This window comes from Phytophthora cinnamomi, assembly GCF_018691715.1.
Source record: "Phytophthora cinnamomi strain GKB4 chromosome Unknown Contig14, whole genome shotgun sequence".
Lineage (NCBI taxonomy): Eukaryota > Oomycota > Peronosporomycetes > Peronosporales > Peronosporaceae > Phytophthora > Phytophthora cinnamomi.
This window is the reverse complement of record NW_027150947.1, coordinates 1,514,929-1,528,676: the sequence shown is the minus strand read 5'-3', so window position 1 is coordinate 1,528,676 and position 13,748 is coordinate 1,514,929. Positions and strand designations below refer to the sequence as shown.

At 55.1% G+C, this 13,748-nt stretch overlaps 3 protein-coding genes across 3 annotated transcripts; all 3 read right to left on the bottom strand.

The window, feature by feature from the left end:
* Positions 1-1,381: 1,381 nt before the first annotated feature.
* IUM83_01282 (uncharacterized protein) lies at positions 1,382-2,089 on the bottom strand (the record flags this gene model as incomplete). Its single annotated transcript, XM_067925125.1, has 1 exon — positions 1,382-2,089. The coding sequence occupies one exon, from the start codon at positions 2,087-2,089 to the stop codon at positions 1,382-1,384; it is 708 nt and encodes a 235-aa protein (XP_067797283.1).
* Positions 2,090-2,383: 294 nt separating this feature from the next.
* On the bottom strand, positions 2,384-7,267 carry IUM83_01281 (5'-3' exoribonuclease 1; the record flags this gene model as incomplete). Its single annotated transcript, XM_067925124.1, has 1 exon — positions 2,384-7,267. The coding sequence occupies one exon, from the start codon at positions 7,265-7,267 to the stop codon at positions 2,384-2,386; it is 4,884 nt and encodes a 1,627-aa protein (XP_067797585.1).
* Positions 7,268-7,829: 562 nt separating this feature from the next.
* IUM83_01280 (M96 mating-specific protein family) lies at positions 7,830-9,681 on the bottom strand (the record flags this gene model as incomplete). Its single annotated transcript, XM_067925123.1, has 3 exons — positions 7,830-7,980; positions 8,052-8,464; positions 8,542-9,681. 3 exons carry the CDS (start codon positions 9,679-9,681, stop codon positions 7,830-7,832), a joined length of 1,704 nt encoding a protein of 567 aa, XP_067797131.1.
* Between the last annotated feature and the right edge of the window lie 4,067 nt (positions 9,682-13,748).

Genomic DNA, 13,748 nt, shown 5'->3' with positions numbered 1-13,748 from the left:
TCAAAACGCAATCCGATGGCTCTGTCAGGTGTTTACCCTGACAAGTGGCCTGAAAACCAGATGTTGTCCAGATGTTTTGATGATTGAGCCAGTGATATCCTGGTATTTGGATTACTGGTGGGTGGAGCCCTTTCCCCTAACTTTTGAGCTCTCGAGGACCGTACTTTCAAGGAAGAAAATCGTGTATAAGGAGTGCGAATTCGCCAAATCTGACCGCAAAATCGGAATCTACGGCGAAATTTACCCCTTATATCTAAATATCGTATATGGAAAGTCATCATCTTCTAGGAGAAACATGAGGCCGAAATTTGGTACGAGCTTTTTTGGCCACTACAATGTGTCGGAGTTCTCGTATTGAGGTGTGGGCGTAGTTGTGAAGGCGACAACTTGGATTTGACGCTCATGAGCGTCATTGTTGACCTACGGTAGTGCGTGCAGACTAATACACTGTGTATTTTAAATTTATGTACATATTATAACTAAGCCGTGCTAAAGCACGGAAAGCTGATTTTATCATGAAGTAAGTTCTGCTTCTAAGCTGCACAGCCTCTCTGTTTCGGCTAGTGCCTCTTGTGTTGGCGTGAACGGGCGACCCCGACGTTCACCTTGGAGGCCTTCCCGAAGTTGGTGGTTGTGGTCGCGAACAGCACCGCTGACCCCAAAAGAGCCGCCTACCTTGCTCAGCAAGCGTAAAAGAGAGTAAGTTTGCCGCACATTGCACCGGGCCACGGCGCCTATGTCAGGCCACTATGAACAGAACCTCGTACGAGTGAGAAGAGTGCCATCACGCTGATAAATGAAATAAAGGCAAACACCCAGTCGATCATAGAAACTTCGCTTTTATTATGCTATCGCCGCGGAGTTCCTCAAGCCATTGATGGTAGATGATATTCTCGTAGTGAGATGTAATAGCGATCTCATCGACCGAGGGTAGCTCCATTGAAGAAGAATTCACAATGTACTGCAGACTTTCCTTAGAATGGCTGTGTTTCAACAACGTACCTAAAAAAAATAGAATCGCTCTGATTGTAGTATATAATGGGCCAGGTACTGTAAGTCCGGATACCTGTCGGGCGGGTGCGGGTACTCGAGGTGAACCAAGAGATGCGATCAGGCGAGGCAGGTAAGCCGAAAATCGCCATTTGCGAGCTCTGGTGAATAGCTCTAGAGGAAGCCAAGACGCCGCGCTTTCGCCCTGTGCTCGTCGCTGAAAATCCTCAAAAACACGATAGTGATACTTTTGATAAAATGTGCTAATTTATTATAGCACAAGAATCGGGGCTACAAAGGTTAATACCAGGATTAAGCTCTCTTAGAGAAATTTTGAAGGGATCAGTATCGTTAAGAGACGACGAGTAGATAAAAAGTGTGTTGAATTGTGTTAAACGCCGACAGCTCTGACCTGAGCCAGCACTGTCGTCTCCATGAGGTTTCCACCGTCCTTGCAATGATCCTTGTGTTGCTGCTGCTGTTGTTGCAATTCCTGGAGTTGTTTTTGTGCAGCGATGTATCTTGCGAGTTTCTCCTGCTGGAGTTGTCTTAACAGTGCGTTGAGGGCGTATATCTCCGCTCGACGCCGCTGCTTGGCGTGGGCTGCGTGGTTCTGGCGCTTCTTCTCTTGCTCTTGCTTGACTTGCCGAGCGCGCTCTTCTTCACCGCGACGCTCCTGTTCCGACTTTTTCCAAACATTGACTCGACGAGCTGCCCGTCTTGCGAGGTCAGCACCATTAGAAGCTTTGCGTGGTGGCTCGTTGTTGGGCGTTTCTTCCGAGACCGTACTGTCCGCCGCCGACGAAGTGTCCTCGGGACTACTGTTATTGAGACTGCTTGATGTCGACTCACTGTGTGCAACCTTGACCTCCGGAGTGGCGATCCCATTTCCAGCGGGCTGCTTGGACAACGAAGATGCCCGAGTAGACGATTCCTTAATAAGTGCAGTGCGCGCAGCGTGAAGTGCCGTCCCGCGTGGCAATTGCTCTATGCTCGCCACCTCCCCGTATTCAGCACCAGCTCCATGATTTTGGCTGCTGCCATTGACTGCAGCAACTGAAGCGGACTCAGCGTTGACGCTTGTCTTGACTGCGGACATGTTTGCCTAGGCGATGCAAAGCAGAAATGGTGGGAGGGTGGAGCTCGCTTCATTGATTGAGTCATGACGAGCGGTTGGTATTGCTTCGTTGCTCTGCAGAATCTTCTTCGCTTCGAGGATGAATGGGCCTCGTCCTTGAGAGCCTTGTCGTTCGTATATCATAGTGGAGGATTCGCTGTTCTGAGGAAGGGCTTGCGGGCCTTAGCTGAGTATATTTTTGAACGTATATAGTCTAGTCAACCTCTTGTGTAGGATGCATAGTCTCGTGGCAACTCAGGTCCTCATGAAGTGGCGTTACTGCTGCGGCTTCTGCTGACGCATGACCTGCGATGGGAGCAGTAGCTGAGGGCCCTTCGATTTGGCGTCGCCGTTCTGCTTCGGCATCCACTTCTTTTGAGCTCCGTGAGTGCTTGATGCCGTGTTGCCTTCGTCCATCGTTGTGGTAGACTTCTTGCCCTTGCCACCTCGGCTGTGTCGCTTGGTCTTAGTAGCATCGGACGGAGTCTCCGTAGTGACGGTCGACTTCTTCTCGCTCTTCGTGGGGGCAACAGCTCCAAGCGGGGGGTACTCTTCTTCACTGGGCGGCATCGGAGGCTGCGGCTGCTGAGGAGCATACGTTCCAGGCGGCGGTGGAGCGTACATCGGCGCATAGGAGCCGTCAGGCATGAGGAAAAGCTGCGGCTGCTGACCAGGCAGCGGCGGCTGCGCTCCATAGTAAGCGGGAGGAGGCGGAGGCACGTACTGCGGAGTTCCAGTCGGCAAAGGAGGCGTCAGCAGCGATGGAGCACCCGAAGACTGATCATACATGTGAGGGAACAGCCCCATCAGCGGATCCACAGGTGCAGGTGCCGGGGGCGACGGGGTTGCAGCCTCGGCTGCCGAAAACAGTGCTGCGACAGAAGGAGCCAACTTCTGCTCTGACGTCGATGTCGGTGCCACGGGTGCTACCGGTGTTGATGCCACTGAAGTTGGTGAAGACGGTGCTGCTGCTGGCTTCGGCGCCTTCGACTTCGACTTCGGCTTCGGGGCTGTTGCCTTTCCATCGCCTTGAGTAGCAACTTCGCCATCGTAACTCCACTTTTGAATCAGCTGTTGGATCTTCTCCGGGTTCGGCGGTGCAGGCATAGCACTGGGAATTGGCGGTGGAACTAAAGGGCCTGGAGGTGCCGCAGGAGTCTTGTCCTTTGCCTTGAGGATTTTCTTAGGCACGCGGGTGTTGGTACTGATAATAGGAACACCGCCTGACGTCCGTTGCTGTGGCACATCATTGTTGTGGCGCGCACTTCCATTTTTCGTCTGCTTTGTGCGGCTATTGTGGTTATGGTTCTTGCTACCTGGCGGGACCGACACGCACAGCAAGTTGTTCCAGGCCACGATCTTGCCGCGGTCAAGGCTTGTAGTTCCGAAAAGTGCCTCACCACCAGTGAAGCTCTCATCGAAGAGCACCTCCACGCACCGACTACTCACGTGTGTGGCGACGACCGTGCCACGGTGGCCGAAAGGAACTCCGCGGGCACTGATATTGATCACTCGGTCACCCAGGTTAGGCGCTCCTAGGTTCTTCGACGACCGCTGGGATACTTCATGTCCCGTCAGATCCTGGTTCACCAGCGGGTTAGGACGGAACAGCTCCGCGGCAGTAACCGTGGCCACAACAGGTGCACGTCTCTGCTCTTCAGTAGCCTTGGCGCGCTCCGATGCACGCAAAGTTCCGGCAGCTTCCATGGCGCGGACAGCGTTCGCAGCAATATACTCGGAGGTGATAGGAATGTGCTTGGAGTGCTCGCTCGCTCCCAAGCGCTGCTGCTCAATCCATTGTTTAACTGCTTCAGTCTTCACCTCCACACGCTCCGCATCGTCAATGCCGAATACATCCTTGCCCTGGTAAGTTGTTGCAAACGGTAGGCGGCTGAGGTTTCGAACGACCTCGGGGAATTCCTTCTGAAAACCTGCAATCACCTGCACAGCGCGCTCGGTGTACTCCCAAGCTGTAGAGCTTCCGTTTCGTGCTTGAGATGGACCAGAGTTCGAATCACCGCCTTCGTTATTGCCGCTGCTTCCAACAATCTTTACAATATCACCCTTTCTCCAGACGTTGACATCATCGTTGGAACTAGAGCTGCTGCTGTCACGGCTTACGAGGCGGCAATACCCGGGGAGCAGCAATTCTTTTCGGTATCGAATGTTCAGACCGACATCAGTTCCGCTAGGCTTGATAATCACGCTGCCGGTTATCAGGCCCAAAGTAGAGGCCGAGATCCCTAGCTTCTGGGCAACCAAATAGCCCGGGAAAAACTTGTCCGTGATCTTTTGGGCAATGACGTAGCCAAACGGCGGCTCCTGGTCAATTGTGTTCACATGAACGGTCACAGTGTGCTGCTCTTCGTCTTGTGAACGCACAATAGCAGTGCAGCCTAGCCACTTGCCGCGCGTGATCAGTGCCTTCGAATCAACTGGGAAGCGCTCGTTCAGAGGCAGAGTGCCAGATTCTTCGAATCGCGCATCAAGCAGCTTCCGGTTACGCACCGAGAGCTGCGCGGGCACGAACGCCTCAGTCTCACCGAATTTCTTCTCAATGGCACCCGTAAGCGGATTTGACACCATACCTTGGAGGGGCAGCACGTGCAATACCGTAGTGATTCCAGTCTTACCAAGGTCAATACCACCACTACCAGGAATTCCGCGACCTGAGAGCAGCTTTACCACCTCTGTTTGTGCATAATATGCCCACGCACTCTTCTCATCGGAGCCATACGGCGTAAAAACAACATCGTTCCTCTTACGACCGTGGTTGTTGTGCTTGCGAGTGGATTGCTTCAAACGGTATTCTCCGGACAGCGTACTGATGCCCACAACAAGCACCTCGTGAAGATTCGGCCAGTTCGCCAGAACAGTAGTACCCAGAAGCTCGCTGGGGTTGATGTCGTCTGCGGTAGCGTCATTCTTGTCGTTCAACTTTCCGGGGGGTGGCAGTTGCAGGATAAGGCTTGACTTGCGCGAACTCATACCGAAGCAATTCAACCCAACACTAGCAATGCGCGTGCTCTCAAGAGGCACTGTGTAAAGCGACGGGTAGCCAGCTAGAGGGAGAACAACACCGTCCATCAGCCTACTCTTGAACTCGCCTCCAGGAATCGGCGGAAGATCATAATCTTCCACGCGTGTGTTACAGTACAGCACATCGGGGAAGCCAACAACTCCAGGGAGAGTGGATTTCAAAGTGTCCAGCACATCCAGGTCTCGAACAATGCGAATAGGCAGGTGTTGCAACTTATTTCGCCGTCTCTCAGCTTCCGTGAGCTGCGAGTCAGGGCAGTACTGCGCAATGGCTTGCTTGAGTAACGCCACATCGATGAAAGGCAACAGATTCACGCCCTCCCACGCGTTGCGTTTACCTTCCATATCAATTGCAAATGTTTCAGGGTAAAAGTGCTTGATCGGCGACAGTGGTGACATCATGAGGAACCGATACGGTTCAGGCACGAGGTTGGCGCTTGAGGCGGGCAGGTTGGACATGAGTTGCTCAAAAGGCAGTAGCGGTCCAGCGATCGATGGATCTTCATCAAACTTCACATTTGTAATCATGTCCTCGATGTCCGTGAGATCCGACACCATGGGGGCGTAGTGATAGGGGTAGTACCACGCCCACGACTGTGGGCCTTGGAAATAGTAGGCAAGACACCACACCAATGCCTCCATGTACGACTTTTTCACTTGTTCCAGCTCCTTGTTTCCGGCGTCGCCATTTCCTCGCTTGATGCCATACTTGCGCTCGTAGTAATTCCACTTTGTATCCTGGAAGCTCTCGCTGCCAGCAAGCATCAGCACTTCGCGGTCTTCCTTCTCGTTTTCAAGAGAAAATCTCGCCGCCTCCGGTCCATCCAGCGCCTCTAGCAGCGCACGCTCCGCTTCCTCCTCGTCTTCATCTTCATCATCGACTAAAGGCGGCGGGAGGTCATCATCATCGTCATCACGCAGTGCCATGATGGCCTTCTGCACCTCCACTTCATCAACATCGTGTTGCTTGGCCTGCTGTCGTCCGCCTCGTCGTCCAGAGCGCCGCTTCTCCTCCATAGCACGGTTAATCAAAATCTCCTCCTCTTGGTTGCCAATAATCTGGAACAGCTCCTGCAGCAGCTTGATGTTGGTGATCTTGCCGTTCAGCGTGAGATAGCTCCCCTTATGGTTCTCCAGCAGCTCCCTGTACACCTTGAGCAACAACGGGATGGCATCTTCACTGATCTCCAGCGTCGGGCTGTGCGGGATAAAATCATTTCCCAGCAGGAACGTCAACAAAATAAAGTCGTCCAGCATGCGTTCGCCATCCAGGGGCGACTGCACCTTCATCTCCATCATCAAGTACTCCCTGAACAAACTCAGGTGCACCAGCTGCCACTGCTGCTCCTCGATCTGCTTGGCCGCAACTTTCCTGTGTTGCGAGCCCCAGACCACCGTCTCCCTCACGAGCGTAAAGTGCGGCTCATGGGTCATCAAGCCCAGCAGCATCAAGTCCGCGTCACTGCCGTACATGCAGTGGCGCATATTGGGCTCATAGCCTTGGGCCATCTTGCGATGGCGAATAAACTCCACAATCTTATGCTCGCCCTCTCCGGGCACTTCACTGCCGCTGAAAAAAACCTCGAGCCGCGCCCAGAGCGGGTCGGTCTTCATCTTATGGCGCACGAAGTACACCAAATGTTGCGATAAGGTACTGAGGAACTCGGTGCCGGGCGTGATGCAGTTCGAGTCGAACTTGCTGGCGGCCGTGGATGCTCGCGCGCGCGCGCCGTTCTTCTCGTCCTCGAGCCTGATCTGCATGTACCGCTCCTTCTCCACGGCCTGCTGCCGGTCCAACCCGGCGCGGAAGCGGCGCGAGCGCTGCTGGTTGAGCTTGGCGCGCGGCGCCACGCCGTCGATGGCGATGTACACGAGCCGCTGCGGCTTGACGATGTGCGAGATGAGGCGGTCCAGGTACGTGAAGATGCCGTGCAGCTGGCCCTGCAGCGACAGCGAGTTGCGCGCGTCGTCCGCCGCGTCCGCGTGCGTGCAGTTGTGCACAATGCCGTTCATGTCGAGGTAGAAGGCGTCGAACTGCGGCAGCAGCGACACGTCCGAGATCGGCTGGTTCAGCAGCGGGTACCGCTCCGACATGTACCGGTAGAAGCGCGGGATGCCCATGGCGCTCAGGAGGAGGAGGAGGAGGACGTTCTACGCTGCTCTACGCTCTGCTATCTCGGATATGAATGAGGGGGGGGGGGAGTCCCGACCGTTATTATGCGCAACTGAAGCGCAACTTAAGTGGATGAGATGGATACGTGGTGAGTGATGGTCCTATGGGATGGGTACATGGAGTGTAACGGTCGTTGAAGTTGATGTGGACGGTGGTGGACTGTATTGGTTGCTCTTCGTGTAGTGGGGTTGGTGGGGGGCTAAGGGTCAGCTGGAACCGATCGCGCTCGGAATCACAAGTGCATTGATCCGGCGAGGGGTAAGAGGCTGCAACGTACAGGAAGCTGCGACGTCTTTTGCCGGATTTGCGGGTGAGAGGCGAGGGATGTGATGCACGGGGTGACGGGCGGGGTGTGTGGACCACGATCACGCCGTGCGGTAGCCCTGCTGCCGTGGGTGGGGGCAGGTGGGGTACGGGAGGTGAGCCTTGCGCGCCACGATGGCCCTCTTCGCACGAGAAGCGCTTCGTCGTCTGGTGTCTATTCGTCCTGGGGTCTTCTTTCCTTGGGTGTTACTTGGTGTCGTGACGCAGACCTACCATGGCCTTTTCTCGGCTTCGGTCGTAGTCATTGTGGTCCTTGCAAGCAGCGCGGACGTTCACGAGCTCCTTAACATCGCTGCCGAGTGTGTCCATCTCGAACTGGATGTTGAGTGAGCCCGCCCTGCTCGTTCGCAAATAAAAAAAAACATTAGTCAGGACCATCGTCTTGCAGGAACGCATCGTTTTCCGTACCTTTGTAGGAACTGATCTTCCAGGTCAAGTCCCGGGCACGCCATAAACACGCTCAGCACGCAGATATCGCCGTGGTGCAGCGCGACTGCAGACAAATCCTTCGTCGCGCAATGATCTGCGTTGAGCGCCACAATCTGGGGCGTCAAGTGCGCACCGGACGCCGCGGTAAAGGGCTCGAAAGGTGCATTGTTCTTGCCAGTCGACGATTTTGAAGCTAGGGAGATGCAATCCGTCAAGCGGACGCGTGCACGGCTGAGATTCTGCACAATGATGAACAGCTCCACGACTTGCATGACCGTGGCCTTGCCGTTCAGCAAGACAGTTCTTGTCGTGTGTCCGTTGGAACGATGAGAGAGCGAAGCCCACACACTGATGTTGTTTGCCCGACCTGAAGCAAATTGAATTCCTCCAGACTAACAGCAAAAAATACACCAACAGCGTTAGCCAAATGATACTTTGTGCAATACCAACTAAAACCAGTTAGCCGTACCGTAATCTCTGTGACATCCGTCGGAATGAGGTTAGCTTGATGCCACTGCTGCCATTGTTGGCGCGGCTGGGCAATGCTGATCTCCGGGGAAATGCGCCAGCGCTCGCGACACAGTTCTTCCCACAACTTCTCGCCGCGAGCTGCACTCCGCAGCTCCCGAGATGTACGCATCACCGTCACCAGCGTCCACGCATCGCAGAACGCCAGGAAAGTTGGAATTTCCTGTGCACTCCACACGAAAAGCGACGTCTCCTTCGCAGCCACAGCAGTCTCCACCGCCACGAGATCCGTTCCTTCAGCTCCGCTCTCGGCCTCCGACGAGGTCGTAACCGTGCTTTCCATACTTTCCACTCGTCCACGCTTGCGGCTTGCCGTATCAGCGGGCCGGACAGGGGCAGCGCGCTTCAGCATCATCCCTGACGACGTCACCACCGGGCAGGGCACCCACATCATGGGGGCAAGGGAGACACCGCCAGCCCCCACGCCGGCAGCACTCCACTGCGACGGCGTGTACGGCAGAAGCGGCGCACCGCCCTGAGCAGCTGAGCTTGCCCTGCTGTGGTGTCCGGCCATCGTGTGGAGCTGCCGCTGCTGGAGCAGCGGCGTCTTCCCCGCCGTGTGCTGGTGTCCGCCCTTGAGCGCGTTGAGCTCTGCCGTGAGCTTCTCAATGTGCTCGATGGTCTTCTCCAGGATCTTGGCGCGGTTGAGCTTGCGGTCCTCCTTGAGGTGCAGGATGTCCATGAGCTCCTGGAAGCGCGAGTTCAGGTCCTTGCGGTTGATCTTGGCGCGCTTCTTCTTGCGCTCGTAGTTGCTCTCGAGCTGCAGCAGCCGGGAGCTGCTGGAGGGCGCTGGATGTGTCACAACGCCTCGCTGCGCCTCGTCGTGGAGCGAGAAGAACGCGGCGTCGCCCATCACGTCCTCGTGGCTCTCGTCGCGCAGCAGGTCGTCCAGCAGCGTCTGCGGCGCCGCGGAAGTTGCTGCAGAGGCCGCCAGGAACGCCGACAGCTCGCTAAGTTGCGCGTGCGACGTGCTGGGCAGCAGCACGCGCTGCGGCGTGGCAGAGGAAGAGGAAGAAGAGGAGGAGGAAGCCGCTAGCTCCTCGTCGTTCAGCGCCGGCCACAGCGCGCCGCGTGTCGCCATGAGAGAGAGAGAAGGAGGAGGAGGAGGAGGAGGAAGAGGAGGAAGAGGCAGGAGACGCGGAGGCTGAGACTTGCGCCCGACACGGCGTTTTCTTGACTGGTTTGACAAGAGCGCGGGCGGGCGGGAAGCGCGCCGCTGATTGGCGGAAAAGAAGGTGATTTAGTTTTAGGTTTATTTTGGGGCGAGCTTCAACCAGAGCACATTGTGTTTCACGCGCTGCTACGGATACGGTACGACTAGGCACATGCTTAAGCACTTAAGTACGAGACGGTCAGCAGAGGACCTCGGACCGCTGCATGTCTGGGAATTCTTAGGTCTGCGTGCAGTTCAGCAGGCGCTGAGGAGCGTGCTCGCGGTACTGAAGCGGTCGAGCGGAAACGCATGGTGTCGGTACCACTTCAACATGGTTGGCTTCAAGTTGAGTGCTCGTGGATAAGCTTCACGATTCAAACAACGTCCATTGGGGTCGTATTGCTACGACTGCCGATTTTTTTTATCGACGCTACATGCTACATGGATCTACGCCACAATGCACTTGCCGCGGACTACCTCACCGCCCATCAACTACTTCCTTCTCACATACATACAAACAGCTTTCACCGCTCTTGGCTGACTCAGTTATTTGCCTTTGCCCTTCGACTTGTCCCCGGCGCCGGACTTGGCAGACCCCTTCGACGGTGCCTTGTTCTCACTATTCTCCTTCTCCACCACCGGCTTGGAGGCCACATTGATGGTGGTAGTCGGCACAGTCGAATCCACAGCAGCCTCCTGCTGGCCAGCGTCACCTGTGGACTCGAAACCGAAGCCAGGGTAACCATAGCCGTAGCCAGCGTAGCCGAAGTTTCCGGGGTAGCCATAGCCATAGCCATAACCATAGCCATTACCGTAGCCGAAGTCACCGCCATAGGACGAGTAGTAGTTTGGGTAGTAGCCGTAGTTGAAGCCCGACCCGTACGAGTAGTCCGGGTAGTAGCTGTATCCGTATCCGTAGCTGTAGACGTCCTTGTCATAGCCATAGTAGTCGTCACCACGGCCGTAATAGTCCTTGCCGTAGCCGTAGTAGTCCTTGCCGTAGCCGTAGTAGTCCTTGTCGAAGCGATCCTTGCCGTAGTAGACATCATAGTCGCCACCGTAGCCGTAGTCCTTGTAGTCACCATAGTCATAGTCGCCGTAGCCGCCACGGCGCTTGTGCTCGAAGTCATGCTTGCGGTCCTTGTCGTGGCCATAGTCGTCCTTGCGGTCGTTTTCGTAGTCATCTTTCTTGCCATGGTCGTCTCTCTTGCCATAGTCGTAGTCGGAGGACTCGCTGGCCTTGGCGTCTTCGAGGCGGCGACGGTAGTAGCGCGACCGGTTCTTGTCGTCATGGCGGTGTTTCTCATCATGGCGGTGCTTTTCGTCATGGAGGTGCTTTTCGTCATGGCGGTGCTTCTTCCGGTCGTCGTGGTCATGGTCGTGGCGATCACGGTCGTGGTGATCATGGTCGTGGTGGCGCGGGTAATGTCCGTAATCTTCCTTGCCGTCGTTCAAGCCGAGGTGGCGGCGCGGCGAGAGAGCCCGCGGGAGCGGCACGAGCATCGGTCGCGTGCAGGATGGACGCCGCGACGCACAGGCCGAGCACGGCGAGAACCTTGGAGTTCATTTTGGAGACGGAGGCCACGTGCACGATCGCTTGGTTTGGGGTTGGGTTGGGTTGGGTTGGTGGTCGAGTGCTGGGCAGAAGGCAAAAAGGAAAGTGAGAGAGCGAGGACTTGGTCACTAGATGGGATGGCTAATGGCTAATGGCGGTGCATCGGAAGCCGTCACCACTCAGTCGTCTCTTGCGAGGTTGACGTGTGACAGCATGTGAAAGAACTACCATCAATCCAGCTGAGAAGAGGATATGTGTCACCGGAGTATTCTTCGCAGCAGGCTGCCAGCAGTCGGTAAATCATACGTCTGACACCCTAGCAATAGCAACATGCACAATAGAATGAATACCCTGCTTGCTCTTTTACTTCGAGCATGCGCGTCTTGTGCTACCTACCGACCAAGGTTCATTTCTTCTGGAGTTCCAAAATTCGTCGTAGTTTCTAGCTACTTCGAAGTACCTTTTCTTCGACGCCACATTTTCACGATATCGACGAGCTGATCATGACTTTTACTTCTTCTTCCTTTCAGAAGAAAGGGGCGCATCGATAGTTCTAGCGAGACGAAATTGGGGAGTGAGCTTCAGACCATCGCTTCGTCCTGCAGTAGCAACGTTTGAACCTACTCACAAATCTTGCGCACGAAAATGAGGTAAACAAAAATTGAATTTGGTGAAACCGGAGCGGAAGAGAACATTTAGCGCGGCAATTCCCCAACGATACTTGTTCGTGAAAACTCGTTCAGTATAAACCTGATACCCACCAATTCATCAAACTAAAAGCAACACATTTTCACACAAACAGTCACTTGAATTCATCGATTTCGGATTTCCCGATATTAGAGACCCTGCGACCTGAACGCGAACAATCAACCACGGTAGTGCTAACTATTTGAGCGGACGGTTTTGTCCACAAGCTTCCGTGAAGCGCCAACCACATCATTTGTTAGGAGTGAAAAATACTCGAGCACATCGAGCTCCGTTCTATCTACTTCAGTAGATGTAACGAAGTAGTAATTCTGACATCACTGCAAGATCGGAGCTCTTTAAGATTGAGTATGCAAAGAAAAAGAAATTGCATCGGTCGAATTGCTACAACTTCTGCCAATTGTTTTATAGACGCTACATGCTACATGGATCTACGCCACAATGCACTTGCCGCGGACTACCTCACCGCCCATCGACTACTTCCTTCTCACATACATACAAACAGCTTGCACCGCTCTTGGCTGACTCAGTTATTTGCCGTTGACCTTCGACTTGTCCCCGGCGCCGGACTTGGCAGACCCCTTCGACGGTGCCTTGTTCTCACTATTCTCCTTCTCCACCACCGGCTTGGAGGCCACATTGATGGTGGTAGTCGGCACAGTCGAATCCACAGCAGCCTCCTGCTGGCCAGCGTCACCTGTGGACTCGAAACCGAAGCCAGGGTAACCATAGCCGTAGCCAGCGTAGCCGAAGTTTCCGGGGTAGCCATAGCCATAGCCATAACCATAGCCATTACCGTAGCCGAAGTCACCGCCATAGGACGAGTAGTAGTTTGGGTAGTAGCCGTAGTTGAAGCCCGACCCGTACGAGTAGTCCGGGTAGTAGCTGTATCCGTATCCGTAGCTGTAGACGTCCTTGTCATAGCCATAGTAGTCGTCACCACGGCCGTAATAGTCCTTGCCGTAGCCGTAGTAATCGTCACCACGGCTGTAATAGTCACCACCGTAGCCGTAGTAGTCCTTGTCGAAGCGATCCTTGCCGTAGTAGACGTCATAGTCGCCACCGTAGCCGTAGTCCTTGTAGTCATCATAGTCATAGTCGCCGTAGCCGCCACGGCGCTTGTGCTCGAAGTCATGCTTGCGGTCCTTGTCGTGGCCATAGTCGTCCTTGCGGTCGTTTTCGTAGTCATCTTTCTTGCCATGGTCGTCTCTCTTGCCATAGTCGTAGTCGGAGGACTCGCTGGCCTTGGCGTCTTCGAGGCGGCGACGGTAGTAGCGCGACCGGTTCTTGTCGTCATGGCGGTATTTCTCATCATGGCGGTGTTTCTCATCATGGCGGTGCCTTTCGTCATGGCGGTGCTTCTTCCGGTCGTCGTGGTCATGGTCGTGGCGATCACGGTCGTGGTGATCATGGTCGTGGTGGCGCGGGTAATGTCCGTAATCTTCCTTGCCGTCGTTCAAGCCGAGGTGGCGGCGCGGCGAGAGGCCCGCGGGAGCGGCACGAGCATCGGTCGCGTGCAGGATGGACGCCGCGACGCACAGGCCGAGCACGGCGAGAACCTTGGAGTTCATTTTGGAGACGGAGGCCACGTGCACGATCGCTTGGTTTGGGGTTGGGTTGGGTTGGGTTGGTGGTCGAGTGCTGGGCAGAAGGCAAAAAGGAAAGTGAGAGAGCGAGGACTTGGTCACTAGATGGGATGGCTAATGGCTAATGGCGGTGCATCGGAAGCCGTCAC